An 18,431-nucleotide genomic window follows, 5' to 3' on the forward strand; every position below is an offset into this window, starting at 1 on the left:
TCCTGAATCTGGCGTTATTTTCCTTTTGTTCCTGCTCCTCTCCATTCCTAACATATGGTCCTCTCTTCCCTTTAAATAAATATGGTCTTTTTTCAAGCCAAATGGGAGAGATCATGAACTTTTTTTGGGGGGACCACACCCAGTTGTATAAAAAGACTAGATTTATATACAGGGAAGAAGGAAATCTCAGGAACTGAGAGGCGTAGGAACGGAAGAAAAACATTCATCATTCATGAGAACAGCGGCATTTATACCAGGGGAATATATATATATATGTTTATGGTAAGTGACAGGTCCTCTTTAAATATGGAGAATTGAGTTTTATTAATAACCTTCTGATAATGTAGGAGAACCTGAGAGCACCAGTGTTATTGGAACCAGCACCCAATTGAAAGGCCTCATCCCCGGAACGCACTATGAGGTCACTGTGGTTTCTGTGCGGGGATTTGAGGAAAGCCAACCCCTGACGGACTTTTTCACCACAGGTACTTTTTGCGAAATTGGTGCCTATGAACTTTTATCTGTGTTATATAAACTTTTATGAGTGTTACATAAGCACCATTAAATTTCAAACATAAATCACCTTTCTCTAATTCTAATGTTTTTTTTTTTATAACAGCTGGAGGAGGTCCACGCTCTTTGAGGGCCCATGATGTCACAGAAGTGTCAGCTGTCATGCACTGGGAACCTCCTACAGGACCGGTGGACAGATATTTGGTCACTTACAGAGCGGAAAACAGTAAGAGAAACCTTGGCTCATTACTAACTTCCAAAAAAAGCCCAACACTTGAGAGGACCACCCGTGATCCAATCCACATTTTCAATTCCCTTCCTATGCATATTAATCTTATTATATATAAGTACCACCATTCTTGAAGACCACTATTTTGCTAACATTGATATATCGAATATTGCCATACTGTGCCAAAATTGATCAATGTCCATACTTGGTTGTGGACCATCGTGATCCTATATCTACCCAGTTCGAATCACAGTTCTTATCTTCTTCGTCTTCTTGCAGTCCCATTGGTCACAGTTCCAGTTCCTGGTGATAGAACCAAACTTCCTCTGACTGGTTTACATCCTCACACTGAATATTTTGTCAGTGTGCAAAGTTCACAAGGATCCATGACCAGCACACCAACGTCCACATCTTTTATCACCAGTGAGTAGAACTTTTCTTTACATTTGGTTTCTTGGGTCAAAAGACTCTACGAGACCTTAATTGGAACTAAATCATGGAAATCCATGACCTCATTGATGGTGTCTTCATTCACATGCAGGTGCAGACACTCCACGAGACCTCACAGCCAGTGAGATCACAGCTCGCAGTGCGCTGCTTAGCTGGAAAGCTCCGGATGCCATTCCTGATGGGTATCTGTTGACCTATCAAGCACCAGAAGGTGAAGTTAAGGTAGGTTAGACCTGAACTTCCTAAACCAGTAGAAGTATACCTTCCAACCCTTTATCTTTCATGACACAATACATTTCTCTTTCTTAGTTTCTGCCAATGTTAGACATAATTGCATAGACATCTTGATGTCTTTCAGGAGATCCGTCTGTTGCCTCATCTCTCGTCTTTCACGTTGAGTCAACTCAATCCTTCCACTCAGTATCGAGTCCAGCTGAGAGCTCTGAGAGGTGGAACCAGCTCAGCTCCCATCTCAACCTCTTTTACAACAGGTGAGTAAAACTGTCAGGATCCTAGATCGACAAACGAGTAAAGAAAAATAATGGTCAGGAATAGAGATAGGTGAATTAATTCGCAGGACTCCGGTCCCTCGAGCTAGTCAGAAATCTGTGACTGCTGGGTAGGAGGTCTACGTATCTCCTGGCATTCCCGGCCCTTCTTTTTTTTTTTGCTTAACTGGGCTGTCGTGACGTCATGTGTGTGTCATGGACATTACAATTTGGAGATTTGCTGTAATGTACATCTTATCAAGAGGAGGATCCAACCCCCGAAAAAATCAAGCGTACATTGGAGCATATCTCCCAAATGTCAAGGAGGCAACAAAGTCATCTATTAAAATGCCAATTCTAAGTCCAAGGGACTAAACATGTTCCAATCTCTTTCGGAAAAATTTTGTAGCCACATGATTATTGCTCTTCATAGATCTTTATCTTCTACGGAACGAGCATTGAATCGAGCCATATTCCCAAGTCACCAACTGGCTGAGGTTAAAATTTTACAACTTCAATTGTGTCACAATATCGACTCCCGTGCCAGTCTGGATACTCATAATATACATAGAACAGATGGAGGCCTCGCTAATATTTCCTGTATTTATTGATCCAAGAACTGAATGTTTTTTTGTGTCCGGCCATAGGATCGTCATTACGGAAAGAACAAAACAAAATTATTTTCAATTTAAAAGTTTATGAAGAAAAAGACACATAAATATTTGGGTTAAAAGGGAAAGTCCTGGAGAAATGTAATATTTCAGTGAGAGTAAGAACTGAAAAACGAGCAGCCGAGCCGAGGTCACTATATTAGGTCACTGGCAGGGGCATACATAGAAATCATGGGACCCCATAGCAGAAGTTCTAATTGGGCCCCCACCCCCCAAAAAAAATTAAATACAGTTGTGCTCAAAAGTTTACATACCCCGGCAGAATTTTTCCTTTCTTGGCCTTGTTTCAGAGAATATGAATGATAACAAAAAAACTTTTTCTACACTCATGGTTATTGGTTGGGTGAAGCCATTTATTGTCAAAGTACTGTGCTTTCTCTTTTTAAATATTAGTGACAACCAAAAACATCCAAATGACCCTGATCAAAAGTTCACATACCCTAGTTCTTAATACCGTGTATTGCCCCCTCTAACATCAATGACAGCTTGAAGTCTTTTGTGGCAGTTGTGGATGAGGTTCTTTATTTTCTCAGATGGTAAAGCTGCCCATTCTTCTTGGCAAAAAGCCTCCAGTTCCTGTAAATTCCTGGGCTGTCTAGCATCAACTGCGCGCTTGAGATCTCCCCAGAGTGGCTCAATGATATTGAGGTCAGGAGACTGAGATGGCCACTCCAGAACCTTCACTTTGTTCTGCTGTAGCCAATGACAGGTCGACTTGGCCTTGTGTTTTGGATCATTGTCATGTTGGAACGTCCAAGTACGTCCCATGTGCAGCTTCCGGGCTGATGAGTGCAAATTTGCCTCCAGTATTTGCTGATAACGTGCTGCATTCATCTTTCCTTCAACTTTATCAAGTTTTCTGTGCCTTTGTAGCTCACACATCCCCAAAACATCAGTGATCCACCTCCGTGCTTTACTGTAGGAATGGTGTTCCTTTCATCATAGGCCTTGTTGACCTCTCTCCAAATGTAATGTTTATGGTTGTTTCCAAAAAGTTAAATTTTGGTCTCATCACTCCAAATTACCTTGTTCCTGAAGTTTTGAGGCTTGTCTCTGTGCTGTTTGGCATATTGTAGGCGAGATACTTTGTGGCATTTGCGCAGTAATGGCTTTCTTCTGGCAACTCGACCATGCAGCCCATTTTTCTTCAAGTGCCTCCTTATTGTGCATCTTGAAACAGCCACGCCGATAGTTTTCAGAGAGTCCTGAATTTCAGCTGATGTTATTTGTGGGATTTTCTTTGCATCCCGAACAATTTTCCTGGCAGTTGTGGCCGAAATTTTTGTTGGTCTACCTGGCTGTGGTTTGGTTTTTACAGAGCCCCTGATTTTCCATTTGTTAATCACAGTTTGAACGCTGCTGACTGGCATTATCAATTTCTTGGATATTTTTTTGTATCCCTTTAGTGTGTTATACAGTTCAACTACCTTTCCGTTGACAATTCTTTTGCTTTCCCCATGACTCACAATCCACAAACGTCAGTGGCTGGATGAAAGATGCAAGAGTCTGTCTGGATCCCAGAAACGCACTCAGCTTTTATGCACACACACTGATTACAAGCAAACAGGTCACAGGTGAAGATGTTACCTTTAGTAGCCATTCAAACCCATTTGTGTCAAATTCTGTGCATGTTATCAGGCCAAAATCACCAGGGTATGTGAACTTTTGATCAGGGTCATTTGGATGTTTTTGGTTGTCATTAAGATTTAAAAAGAGAAAACACAGTAGTTTGACAATAAATGGCTTCACCCAACCAATAACCATGAGTGGAGATAAAGATTTTTGTTATCATTCATATTCTCTGAAACAGGTTAAGAAAGGAAAAATTCTGCCGGGGTATGTAAACTTTTGAGCACAACTGTAATTGTCGGGGTCACAGAAGAGCAGATCTCACAACTTTCCATTCTTTACATCAGTGTTTCCCAAACTCCAGTCCTCACAGACCCCACAGGTCATGTTTTCAGGATTTCCTTTGTATTGCACAGGTGAGAGAATTCCTGATGCCTTGATGATACTTCCATCACCTGTGTAACACTAAGGAAATCCTGAAAACATGACCTGTGGGGTCCGTGAGGACTGGAGTTTGGGAAACACTGCTTTACATAGTAATTTTCCTCATGCTGAAGTCCTAGATCCCTGTTTCATTGCCCCATAAAGTGTGATGCCAACAAAAGTGCCCCCCAAACACATTATGATACCCCCATGGTAAATTCCTCCACATGCGCAGTATAATGACCCTACTATACCCCACCTCAACTCCCAGGGTAAAGTATGCTGACCTCAACACAGTATGATCCCCCAACTGTGACCCCCTAAAGCTAGAGAGGATGGTACGTAATAAAGGAGGGTGTTATACATAATAAAAGATGAAACTATGTAACTAAGGACGGCGCTATACATAATAAGTGAGTACATTATATACTAAGGGACTGTGCTATACATAATACGGCTACATTCCTGCATATGTGTGCAGTGTCGGTGTGCTGCCCTGTTTTAGAGACGCATTGAGCATGTCCTATTCTAATCCTCAAAATCAGATCAGAACAGGACATTCTCTGACCCTCACAGATCTCATTCTCAGATCCGTGATTTTCATGGATGTGTGAATGGATCTGACGCGCCCCCTGGGGTCGTGGGGTACTCGGCAGCCAGGCCGGTCCTTTTCTATTGGGGTAGTCACGGGGGCAGTGACCCGGTCTATGGCCCCGGGCGGTCAAATAATTAAAGAAAAAGGGGAATAAAGTTTTTAGAGTTAATGTTTGTGACGCCACCTGTGGTATGCGGCTATATGGGGCCGCCGCTGCGGTGCAGATCCTCTGGAGCTGATGGTGACGCAGCAGAGTTGGTTCAGCTCTCCACAGGCAGAACTTAGCTCCTGGACAGGAAATAGTGATACTATGAGGTAGAAGTTGTTGGTGCTGTGTAGTGCAGGGCAGGTGATGGCGCAGCAATAATTCCAGGACACAGTGGGGTGCAGTCTTCAGGTTTTACTCACAGTTGTTCAAGACTCCAGGTTACAAGGGCCAGTGTGTAACCTCCCACGTTGTCCTGTGTGCTCCAGGGAAGGGGTTCAGCAATCTCTCAAGTCTCTCAGGAGCACTTAAACTTTTCTATGTGCCTTTCCCGGTCGTCTTCCTGCGCTGGCTCTCGCCCTCCTCCCCTGCGCCTCACAATCAGTGTCCCAAGCCAGTAGCCTCGGGCCTTCTCGGGCGACGTCCAGTCCCCTGGACCCTATGCGGCCACCTTTTCGGCGATGTAATTGTGGTTGTTGGCTGCAGCACCTTGAAAATGCACCTGCCTCTGGTTGTCTAGCTGAGCCTGGTTGTTCTCCACTAGTTAGGGGCTGGTCCCCTCTGCGGCCTGATCCCTCCACGTCCGTGTAGATTCGGGCGCATGGGTGGCTTCCTGCACTCACCGTGCCCCTGGGATTCCCTCTAGATTCGGGTGCATGGGTGGCTTCCTGCACTCACCATGCCCCTGGGATCCCCTCTGTCTCTGGAGCCTTCCCTCTGCTCCCGTCCTCTCTCACTCTCTCTCCTGGGCCTCTCAGACTAACATACATAGTAACATAGTTTGTAAAGCTGAATAAAGACTTACGTCCATCAAGTTCGACCTGTTAGTTCTGTAATTGCTAAAGTTGATCCAGAGGAGGGCAAAAACCCCAAATGATTTAGCCAATCTTCACCTGAGGAAAAATTCCCTCCCGACTCTGAAACCAGCAGTCAGAATAAATCCCTGTATCAACTTACTATTTTATTTTATTTTTAAGTATACGCTGAAATCTGCCTGGTATCTAGAAAAGCATCCAGTCCCCGCTTGAACTGGTGTAGTGAATCCGACATTACCGTCTCCTCACTCAGTGAATTCCATATTCTCACTGCTCTTACCGTAAAGAACCCCTTCCTATGCTGGTGCTGAAACCTTTTCTCTTCCAGTCTTAGTGAATGCCCTCTTGTTACCGTAATATCCCTCCTTTTGAACAAATCCAGGGCAAGATCTCTATACTGTCCCCTAACATATTTGTACACATTTATTATGTCCCCCCTCAACCTTCTCTTTTCCAGGCTGAATAGTCCTAGTTTTGCCAACCTCTCTGGGTATTGCAGTCCCTCCATTCCCCTTATTAATTTTGTTGCCCTCCTTTGCACCTTTTCAAGCTCATTTATATCCTTTCTATATATTGGGGCCCATAACTGAGCACAGTATTCCAAGTGTGGTCTGACCAGTGCTTTGTACAGTGGAAGAACAATGTTCTCATCCTTTGCAGCTATACCTCTTCTGATACATCCCATTACCCTGTTTGCCCTTACAGCAGCCGCCTGACTTTGGGCACTCCAATTTAGTTTGCTATCAATCAAGATGCCCAAGTCCTTCTCCATCTCTGAATTCCCCAATGGTTTCCCATTCAGTGAGTACTGGTGACTTCCATTTTTCCTTCCCATGTGTATGACCTTACATTTCTCCTCGTTAAACCTCATTTGCCATTTAATGCTCCACCTACCCAGCTTATCCAAATCCCTCTGTAGGTCTGCACTATCCTCTTTTGTATTAATTGTTTTACGTAACTTTGTGTCATCTGCAAATATTGATATTTTACTATTTATCCCGTTGACTATGTCGTTAATAAAGATATTAAATAACATTGGGCCTAGTACAGACCCCTGTGGTACCCCACTAGTGACGCTTACCCAATCTGAGTATATTCCATTTATAACCACCCTCTGCCTTCTATCCTTTAGCCAGTTAGCTACCCACTTGCAGACATTTTCCCCCAGCCCCATCATTCTCATTTTGTATACCAACCTATTATGTGGCACGCTATCGAACGCTTTTGAGAAGTCGAGATACACGACATCCACTGGTTCCCCCTGATCTACTCGAGAGCTAACCTCCTCGTAGAAGTCAATCAGGTTTGTTTGGCAGGAGCGATTCCTCGTGAATCCATGTTGGTTCGGGATTAAAAGATTATTAGCATCAAGATGCTCCGTAATTGCCTCTTTAATGAAGCTTTCAAAAATTTTGCCCACAACGGACGTCAGACTCACCGGCCGATAGTTTCCGGCGTCACTTTTCGCTCCCTTTTTGAATATTGGCACTACATTCACCTGTCGCCAATCAAGTGGCACAGACCCAGTCTCAACAGAGTCCTTAAATATAAGATATAACGGTCTGTCTATCACATTACTTAGTTCCCTTAGTACCCGTGGGTGTATGCCATCAGGTCCTGTTGATTTGTTTATTTCAATGTTACTGAGGCGTTTCTGTACCCCAGCTTGGGTTAGATTTGTCATACTTAGTGGAGGATTAAGTTTGTCACTTCTCATTTCTCCTGTTAGTTCGATTTCCTTTGTGAAAGTTGTCGAAAAAAAAATTATTTACTAGATTAGCTTTATCCTCATCTTTCTCTATGATTTTGCCTTCCTCACTTTTTATCGGTCCAATATTATCCGATTTAATCCTTTTACTATTTATATACGTAAAGAACAGTTTGGGATTTGATCTACTTTTCCTAGCAATACGTCTCTCTGTTTCCTCCTTCGCTATTTTTATTTGTTTTTTACAGGTTCTCGTTTTTTCCTTGTAACACATTAGTGCCTCCTTACTGTTTTCCTGTTTTAATCTCTTGAATGCCTCTTTTTTGCTATTTAACGCCCCTTTTACGTTCTTGTTCAACCATATTGGTTTCCTCTCATTTCGGGCCCTTTTATTCCCATACGGTATATACCTCTCGCACTGAGTATTCAGAATTCTTTTGAAGGTTTCCCATTTACTATTCGTATTTCCATTGATTAAGAACTTTGTCCCAGTCAATAAGTTGAAGGTTTTCTATCAGCTGATCAAACTTCGCCCTCCTAAAGTTTAATGTTTTTGTTGTTCCCTTATTGATAACCCTACTGAAGGGCATTTTGAAGTCGATAATATTATGGTCGCTATTACCTAGGTGCCCCCCTATCTGTACCTCAGTTATTCTATCAGGCCTATTAGTCAATATTAAGTCCAACACGGCCTTCCCTCTCGTTGGTTCCTGCACTAGTTGGGAGAGATAATTATCCTTAATATTTGTCAAGAACCTTTTTCCTTTCTGAGATCTACAGGTTTCTGTTTCCCAGTCAATATCCGGGTAGTTGAAGTCCCCCATTACAATCACTTCATTATGTTTTGCTACTTTGTCTATTTGTCCTAATAGCAGATTCTCATTCTCCTCTGTTATATTTGGTGGCTTATAGCAGACCCCCAGTAATATTTTATTATTATTTTTTGCCCCCTCTATCTCTACCCACATGGACTCGACCCCTTCTTCTCCCTCTCCTATATCTTCCCTTAGTCTGGGTTTTAGACATGACTTTACATATAAGCAGACTCCTCCGCCTTTCCCCTGTTTCCGGTCCCTTCTAAATAAACTATAATCTAATAAATTTACCGCCCAGTCGTAGCTATCGTCTAGCCAAGTCTCTGTTATACCTACGATGTCATACCTCTCCTCCGATATAAGCGCCCGCAGCTCATCCGCCTTATTGGTCAGGCTTCTTGCGTTGGTCAGCATGCAAGATAAAACTTTGGGGTTATTTAGCATCCTATTCTTCTCTAACGATCTAACTGTACTATCCCCACCCCCCTCTCCACCCTCATTATATTCACTTCTCCCCTTCCCCCTTGCTTGCCTCACATCCCACCTATTTCCTTGGTTTCCCCCCCCGTCTCTAGTTTAAAAACTCCTCCAACCTATTAGCCATCTTCTTCCCCAGCACCGCTGCACCCTCCCCATTGAGGTGCAGCCCGTCCCTACGGTAGAGCCTGTAGCCGACCTCGAAGTCGGCCCAGTTCTCCATGAACCCAAACCCTTCTGCCTTGCACCAACTCTTTAGCCACTTATTCACCTTCCTAACTTCCCGTTGGCGCTCCTGTGTGGCTCGCGGTATTGGTAGTATTTCTGAGAAAACTACCTTGGAGGTCCTTGCCCTAAGGTTCCTACCTAGGTCCCTGAAATCATTTTTAAGGACCCTCCATCTACCACTCACTTTGTCATTGGTGCCGATGTGGACCATAACCGCTGGGTCTTCGCCAGCCCCACCCAGTAACCTGTCAACCCGATCCGCGATGTGTCGGACTCGAGCGCCAGGGAGGCAGCACACCGTTCGGCGATCCCGGTCTTTGTGACAGATTGCCCTGTCTGTCCCCCTAATAATAGAGTCACCCACTACCAGAACCTGTCTTGCCTGCCCTACACTTCCCCCCTCCCCCTCATTACTGGAGCATACACTCCCCCGGCGGTCAGAGGATCTGTCGTGCTCCAATAATGCCGGTTCTGAACCAGCCTTCCTATACTTCTTCCCTCTATCCCTCCTAACTGTTATCCAGCTCCCTGCCTGTTCAGCCTACACTTCCCCTCTATGCTCCACCCCCAGTATTGACCCATTGAGTGTCTGCTCGGTGAGCAGCAAACTCCGTTCCATGTTGTCGATGCTCCTCAGTACCGCTATCTGAGCACTTAGATCCAGAATTTGGGCTTCCAAGTGCACGATATGCTCACATCTCTCGCAGCAGTATGGATCCTCGAGCGGTTGCTCACGGAATGCATACATTGCGCAAGATGTACACTGCACGGCTCCGGCCAACATGGACGTCATTCTAAATATGGGGATACAGTCAGTATATATATACAAGTACAAAACACAATTATTTATATATAGGTGTATGGACGGGGATCAATTAGGGATGTGCAAGTGTATCAATTAGATATCGGCGGGGGATCAGTTAAGTATGGACGGGGGATCAATTAAGTATCAAGTATGGACGGGGGAATCAGCTAAGTAGGTCAGGTGGATTAATTAAGTAAAAAGTAAAGTAAAGAAAGAATGAAATACAGTCAGCAATTCAGTCCTAAGTCCTCCCTTCCAAACTCCCTGAATCCAAAGTCACTGAAAAACAAGTCACACACTTACTTTCGTTCGCACTTACGCTCCGGACACACGCAGCTCGTTCACACTCGCAAACTAAGAGATTTAAAGAGGTTTTTTTTTTTTTTCCTTTTCCAGCAATGTACCCTTCACCTCAATGCACTTCCAAAGGGCCGACTAGGCCCGACTCCTCTCTCTCCACTCAACTCCTGCTCCAAGCACTGGAGCCAGGAGCCCAGACCCTCCTACACTGCTCTCCTGAGTAGGACTGGACCCTTCTAGATGTTTCTATCTCTCTTTTATACCCCTACTGGCGGTGCTCCCCTGATCTACCTCCTCCACCCACACCCACTACATGGTTCCCCCTCTCTTGGTTCCCCCCCTTCCAACCAGGGACAGGGCTCAGCAGTGAATCAGTGCATCTTGCCCCTCCTGCTGGTCTGGAATGGTGTAGTGTTGGATGTGAGTGTTTGGGTCCCGAGTAGTACTCCCTCCTTACCTGAGAATGGGGCACCACACCTCTGGGTGAGATGCAGTACCTCTGTGGCGACTGAACTCGCAGGGACGCCACAGATCTATAAAACTCTACGAGTCCGTGTACCATCCGATAAAAAAATCTGGCAGCACACGGACATTTCACACAAATGTGAGAATGTGGCCTAAGCGATTTTACATGTAACATTATCACTCCAAGTCACACAGTGCAGATACAGAATAATATTTACATCCAGGAACTTACCGCTGACGTCTCATTTGTTCAAAAGGAGGGATATTACGGTAACAAGAGGGCATTCACTAAGACTGGAAGAGAAAAGGTTTCAGCACCAGCATAGGAAGGGGTTCTTTACGGTAAGAGCAGTGAGAATATGGAATTCACTGAGTGAGGAGACGGTAATGTCGGACTGGATGCATTTCTAGATACCAGGCAGATTTCAGCGTATACTTAAAAATAAAATAAAATAGTAGGTTGATACAGGGATTTATTCTGACTGCTGGTTTCAGAGTCGGGAGGGAATTTTTCCTCAGGTGAAGATTGGCTAAATCATTTGGGGTTTTTGCCCTCCTCTGGATCAACTTTAGCAATTACAGAACTAACAGGTCGAACTTGATGGACGCAAGTCTTTATTCGGCTTTTACTAACTATGTAACTATGTTACTATGTCTCATCTGATCAGAGCCGGTTTCTGCTGCTTCTTCTCCGTCTGGTCAGACCTTCTTGTCCACATCTCCCAACCACGACTCGTCTTGTCACGATGATCTCCAGCCTAGAAAATAACAAGGTCACATATATTGTATATATACATGTGTCTCCCCCGCACTGCGCCCCTGAATACAGATATGTACCCCCCCCATTAATATACCATTAGCCACTTAGTAATCAATATATAGAGTGATAAGCAGCACTGTGCCCCCCATTAACTATAATCTTCACCGGCCAATAATATAAACTATTAAATTATTATTATCCTCAATTAACTGTAAGGCTCTGTGCACACAGAAAATATACAAGGCTTTACAGTACAAGCAAAGTGAACCCCCATCATTGCTCTCTCCCAGCACCCCCATAATTGCTCTCTCCCAGCACCCGCATCATTGCTCTCTCCCAGCACCCCCGTCATTGCTCTCTCCCAGCACCCCCGTCATTGCTCTCTCCCAGCACCCCCGTCATTGCTCTCTCCCAGCACCCCCGTCATTGCTCTCTCCCAGCACCCCCGTTATTGCTCTCTCCCAGCACCCGCATCATTGCTCTCTCCCAGCACCCGCATCATTGCTCTCTCCCAGCACCCCCGTCATTGCTCTCTCCCAGCACCCCCGTCATTGCTATCTCCCAGCACCCCGTCATTGCTCTCTCCCAGCACCCCCGTCATTGCTCTCTCCCAGCACCCCCATCATTGCTCTGTCCCAGCACCCCCGTCATTGCTCTCTCCTAGCACCCACGTCATTACTCTGTCCCAGCACCCCCATCATTGCTCTCTCCCTGCACCCCTGTTATTGCTCTCTATTAGCAACCCCCATTATTGCTCTCTCCCAGCACCTCCATCATTGCTCTCTCCCAGCACCCCATCATTGCTCTCTCTCAGCACCCCGATCATTGCTCTCTCCCAGCACCCCCATCATTGCTCTGTCCCAGCACCCCCGTCATTGCTATCTCCTAGCACCCACGTCATTACTCTGTCCCAGCACCCCCATCATTGCTCTCTCCCTGCACCCCTGTTATTGCTCTCTATCAGCAACCCCCATTATTGCTCTCTCCCAGCACCTCCATCATTGCTCTCTCCCAGCACCCCCATCATTTCTCTCTCCCAGCACCCCCATCATTGCGCTCTCCCAGCAACCCATCATTGCGCTCCCCGTCCCCACCATTGCTCTCCCCATCCTCATCATTGCTATCCCCATCATTGCTTTCCCCATCCTCATCATTGCTCTCCCCATCCCCACAATCCCTATCATTGCTCTTCCCAGCCCAATCATTGCTCTCTCCAGCCCCATCATTGCTCTCCCTAGCCCCATCATTGCTCTCTCCCAGCACCCCCATCATTGCTCTCTCCCTGCACCCCCGTCATTGCTCTCTCCCAGCACCCGCATCATTGCTCTCTCCTAGCACCCCCGTTATTGCTCTGTCATAGCACCCCCGTCATTGCTCTCTCCCTGCACCCCCGTCATTGCTCTCTCCCAGCACCCGCATCATTGCTCTCTCCTAGCACCCCCGTTATTTCTCTCTCCCAGCACCCCCGTCATTGCTATCTCCCAGCACCCCAATCATTGCTCTCTCCCAGCACCCCGTCATTGCTCTCTCCCAGCACCCCCATCATTGCTCTGTCCCAGCACCCCCATCATTGCTCTGTCCCAGCACCCCCGTCATTGTTCTCTCCCAGCACCCACGTCATTGCTCTGTCCCAGCACCCCCGTCATTGCTCTCTCCCTGCACCCCCGTCATTGCTCTCTATCAGCAACTCCCATTATTGCTCTCTCCCAGCACCCCCATCATTGCTCTCTCCCTGCACCCCCGTCATTGCTCTCTCCCAGCACCCGCATCATTGCTCACTCCTAGCACCCCCGTTATTGCTCTCTCCCAGCACCCCCGTCATTGCTATCTCCCAGCACCCCGTCATTGCTCTCTCCCAGCACCCCGTCATTGCTCTCTCCCAGCACCCCCATCATTGCTCTGTCCCAGCACCCCCGTCATTGCTCTCTCCCAGCACCCACGTCATTGCTCTGTCCCAGCACCCCCGTCATTGCTCTCTCCCTACACCCCGTCATTGCTCTCTCCCTGCACCCCCGTCATTGCTCTCTATCAGCAACCCCCATTATTGCTCTCTCCCAGCACCTCAAACATTGCTCTCTCCCAGCACCCCCATCATTGCTCTCTCCCAGCAACCCATCATTGCTCTCCCCGTCCCCACCATTGCTCTCCCTATCCTCATCATTGCTATCCCCATCATTGCTCACCCCATCTCCACCATCCCCATCATTGCTCTCCCCAGCCCAATCATTGCTTTCTCCAGCCCCATCATTGCTCTCTCTAGCCCCATCATTGCTCTCTCCCAGCACCCCCGTCATTGCTCTGTCCCAGCACCCCCTTCATTGCTCTCTCCCAGTACCCCCATCATTGCTCTCTCCCAGCACCCCATCATTACTCTGTCATAGCACTCCCAACATTGCTCTCTCCCTGCACCCCCGTCATTGCTCTCTCCCAGCACCCGCATTATTGCTCTCTCCCAGCACCCCTGTTATTGCTCTCTCCCAGCACCCCCGTCATTGCTCTCTCCCAGCACCCCCATCATTGCTCTCTCCCAGCACCCCGGTCATTGCTCTCTCCCAGCACCCCCATCATTGCTCTGTCCCAGCACACCCGTCATTGCTCTCTCCCAGCACCCACGTCATTGCTTTCTCCCAGCACCCCCGTCATTGCTCTCTACCAGCACCCCCGTTATTGCTCTTCCCATCCCCACCATCCTCATCATTGCCCCCCCGTCATTGCTTTCTCCCTGAACCCCCATCATTGCTCTCTCCCTTCACCTCATCATTGCTCTCTCCCAGCACCCCCATTATTTCTCTCTCCTAGCACCCCCATCATTGCTCTCTTCCAGCACCCCCATCATTGCTCTGTCCCAGCACCCCCGTCATTGCTCTCTCCCAGGACCCCCATCATTGCTCTCTCCCAGCACCCCCATCATTGCTCTCTCCCTGCACCCCCATCATTGCTCTCTCCCAGCAACCCCCGTCATTGCTCTCTCCTATCACCTCCATCATTGCACTCCCCATCCTCATGATTGCTCTCCCCATCCCCATCATTGCTCTCCCCATCCTCATCATTGTTATGTTCTGCTACCAGAGCTAAGGAAAGAGAGGAGATCTGTCCCTACGATAGAACTCAGCTTGATCCCTACGATGTAACAGGGAACCTGATCCTGCGATCAGACCTGCTAAAGTCCTCAGCTAGTCTGTACGGAGACCTATAGATGTGGGGGAGGAATCCCTACAAGTACTAGGGACTGGGAGCAAAATGGACACCTCCTAACAGAAATAGTAGCAGACAGACGAACAAACAAACAATATAGAACACAGAGGTCCGAAGACCAAGCAAACTAACAGAGTTAGATACTGAGCACTGGCTAGCTAAAGAGTAGTAATACAATGAAGTCCAGCAAAGCCAGAAGGGCGGAGCAAGACTAAATAGGCCAACAAGGTCATGTGACCAGCAATAGAAAAAACCTAAGAGCAAGGTTCTAACAGTACCCCCCCTTCTAAGAGGATCCTCCGGATCCCCTAGGACCAGGCTTATCAGGAAATCTCCTGTGAAACGCTCTGATAAGTCTGGACGCGGAAACATCCTCCGACCTCACCCATGAGTTATCCTCGGGTCCGAAACCTTTCCAGGCCACGAGATACTGCAAACTACCTCTATACCGTCTAGAATTAAGGATGCGAGAAATTTCATATTCCCCGTCCTCCACCACCGGAGGAACAGAGGCAGAGGCGTCACAATCCGACACAACAGCTTTTTTCAACAGAGAGACATGAAACACCGGATTAATTCTCCAGGAGGTAGGAACCTCCAACTTAACAGCAGATTGGTTGACAACCTGAAGCACCTTAAAGGGCCCTACAAACTTGGGACCCAATTTCTTAGAAGGAATCCTCAACCGCAGATTCCTAGAGGACAACCAAACCATGTCACCAACAGCGAACAAAACCTCCTGTCGTTTCCTATCAAAGTAGTCTTTAGATTTTCTGTTAGCCTCCTGAAGATTACCACGTACATCCGTCCAAACTCTCTCCAAATCGCCAGAAAAATTCTCCTCCTCAGGCACGGCAGATACCAACTTGGAGAACGACCCAAACGACGGATGTCTCCCAGAACAACAAAAAAAAGGCGAACAACCAGCAGAAGAAGATGTATGATTGTTCAGAGCAAATTCAGCAAGTGGCAGAAACTCAGACCACCCCTCTTGATTGTCTGCCACAAAACAACGCAAGAACTGCTCAACATCCTGGTTTTTCCTTTCTGTCTGGCCATTAGATTCAGGATGATATCCGGATGAGAACGACAAATGAACTCCCAACCTGTCACAAAAGGCGCGCCAAAAACGAGCCACGAACTGAGGTCCCCTATCAGAAACAATGTCAGTAGGAACGCCATGAAGTCTGACAATTTCCTTGACAAAGGCCTTAGCGAGAGTCTTAGCGCAGGGCAGTTTGACGAAGGGAACCACATGACACATCTTGCTAAAACGGTCCACGACCACCCAGATGACAGTAAAACCCTCAGAGGGGGGAAGGTCAGTTATAAAGTCCATAGCCAAATGTGTCCAAGGAGCACTGGGAACCTCCAGAGGGCAAAGTAACCCCGCAGCAGGAGTATGTGAGGACTTAGATCTAGCACATATAGTACATTGACGCACCCACTTAATGACTTCCTTCTGCCATCCAGGCCACCAAAAACTGCGACCCACCAGTCTCTTGGTCTCAGAGATTCCGGGATGACCTGCCAACCGAGATTCGTGACACTCAACAAACAAATCTCTCCTAAAGGTCCCAGGCACAAACAACCTCCCATGGGGAGTGTTAGATGGGGCATTCTCCTGTGCTTTAAGAATCTCATCTTCCAAAACGGAGTCCAAAGCAGCTATCACAACACCTTCTTGTAAAATGTTCTCCTCTTTCTCAGCACCGACTATGGGAGAAAAACTGCGAGACAAGGCATCCGCCTTAACATTCTTAGTACCTGGGATGTAAGTAACGGAAAAATTAAACCGCGAGAAAAACAGTGCCCACCTAGCCTGACGGGCATTCAGGCGCTTGGCAGCATCAAGATATATCAGATTTTTATGATCCGTAAAAACCTGAACGGGAAATTCCGCACCTTCCAAGAAGTGGCGCCAGTGTTCAAATGCGAGTTTAATAGCCAATAATTCCCGATTACCAATATCGTAATTCAGTTCAGTCTCCGAAAAATTTTTTGAAAAAAAGGCACAGGCACTCCATCCCCGTTAACCTGAGACAATACTGCGCCAACCCCCACAGAGGAAGCATCAACCTCAACCAAAAACGGCCTAGTAACATCAGGCTGCATAAGGATGGGAGCAGAGGTGAACCTCTCCTTGAGATACACAAAAGCTTCAATGGCCTCAGAAGTCCACTGAACCGCATCAGCACCTTTCCTGGTGAGATCAGTCAGAGGTTTGACAATAATAGAAAAATTTTTAATGAATTTTCTATAATAATTGGCGAAACCCAAAAACCTCTGTATCGATTTCAAACCAATAGGCCTAGGCCATTCCTGCACAGCTTGAACTTTAACCGGGTCCATCTCAAAACCTTCACTGGAGATAATGTAGCCCGAAAAAATAATTCTCTGTACAGCGAACTCACATTTCTCCAGCTTAGCAAAAAGCGAATTGTCAATTAATAACTGTAATACTTCACGTACGCTCCGCCAATGAGACTCCAGATCCGGCGAATAAATCAAAATGTCATCCAAATACACAACCACATTTTTGCCGATCAAAGGTCTAAGGATGTCATTAATAAGATTCTGAAAAAATGCAGGAGCATTAGTAAGACCAAACGGCATCACCAGATTCTCAAAATGACCCACAGGAGTGTTAAAAGCAGTCTTCCATTCATCACCCTCCTTCATGCGCAACAGATTGTATGCCCCCCGAAGGTCAATTTTAGAGAACCACTTGGCCCCCACTAACTGGTTAAACAGATCAGGTATCAATGGCAGTGGGTAAGGATTGCGTACAGTAATTTTGTTAATCTCACGAAAATCCAGACAAGGACGTAAACCGCCGTCCTTTTTTTTTACAAAAAAAAATCCAACCGCCACAGGAGACTTAGAGGGCCTAATGTGACCGGCGGCCAAACTTGTCTGTATGTATTCCTCCAAAGCCTTCCTCTCAGGAATAGCAACGACTTTTAGGAAGAGTCGCTCCAGGGACAAATTCAATAGAACAATCATAGTCTCTATGGGGAGGCAAAACCTGCGATTCCTTCTCAGAAAAAACTCTCCAAAAATCCTGAATAGGAACAGGCAATTCCCCCCTATCAACAGCTGCAATACGCCCGTTACAACACTTGTCATAACATTTATGGCTCCAGGATTTAATTTCATTGGTAGACCAATCCAGTACAGGATTGTGCAATTTTAACCAGGGCAATCCCAACACCACCGGAGAAGGCAAGTTATTCAAAACTACCAAATCCAATTTCTCATGGTGAACACCATTAATAGTGAGGGGAAACTCACAGACCCTGAGAGTAACATTCTTCAAAGGGGAGCCATCCACAGAAACCACAGCAATGGGGGATGACAAAGGTTCGGGTTTTAAATTGAGTTTTTCCAAGAATCCCCCATCAATTACATTCAGAGTAGACCCACAATCGACAAACACCCGAAATTCCATTAATTTTTCCTGAGCAATAGTGGAAGCAGCTAAAAATACACCCTTGGAATTTAAACAGGCAATACGGGCATGACTGACCATTTTTTTTTCTTTCTTCATACGAAGCTCACAGCCTTTAATGAAATGACCAGAATTTCCGCAATAGAAACACAAACCTTCAGAAAATCTACGGTCCTTTTCTTGAGAGCGAGGTGCCATCGCTCCAATCTCCATCGGCTCTCCACTGTCAGTACACACATTCTCATGACCAGAAACTGACATAGCAGAGG

The 18,431-nt window shown here is 46.4% G+C and overlaps 1 protein-coding gene across 2 annotated transcripts in view; it reads left to right on the top strand.

Annotated features, from left to right (window-relative positions):
* Positions 1–18,431, top strand: part of TNXB (tenascin XB) — a 94,831-nt gene that overhangs the window by 63,276 nt on the left and 13,124 nt on the right. For both annotated transcript variants that reach the window (XM_073641871.1, XM_073641870.1), the window contains 5 exons: positions 348–485; positions 620–739; positions 1,022–1,165; positions 1,284–1,414; positions 1,551–1,683. In XM_073641871.1, the coding sequence (XP_073497972.1) occupies positions 348–485; positions 620–739; positions 1,022–1,165; positions 1,284–1,414; positions 1,551–1,683 (666 nt within the window). The remainder of the gene's footprint in view (positions 1–347; positions 486–619; positions 740–1,021; positions 1,166–1,283; positions 1,415–1,550; positions 1,684–18,431) is intronic.

This window comes from Phyllobates terribilis, unplaced genomic scaffold, assembly GCF_046119375.1.
Source record: "Phyllobates terribilis strain yellow unplaced genomic scaffold, ASM4611937v1 Scaffold_7__3_contigs__length_470593459, whole genome shotgun sequence".
In the NCBI taxonomy this organism is placed as follows: Eukaryota; Metazoa; Chordata; class Amphibia; order Anura; family Dendrobatidae; genus Phyllobates; species Phyllobates terribilis.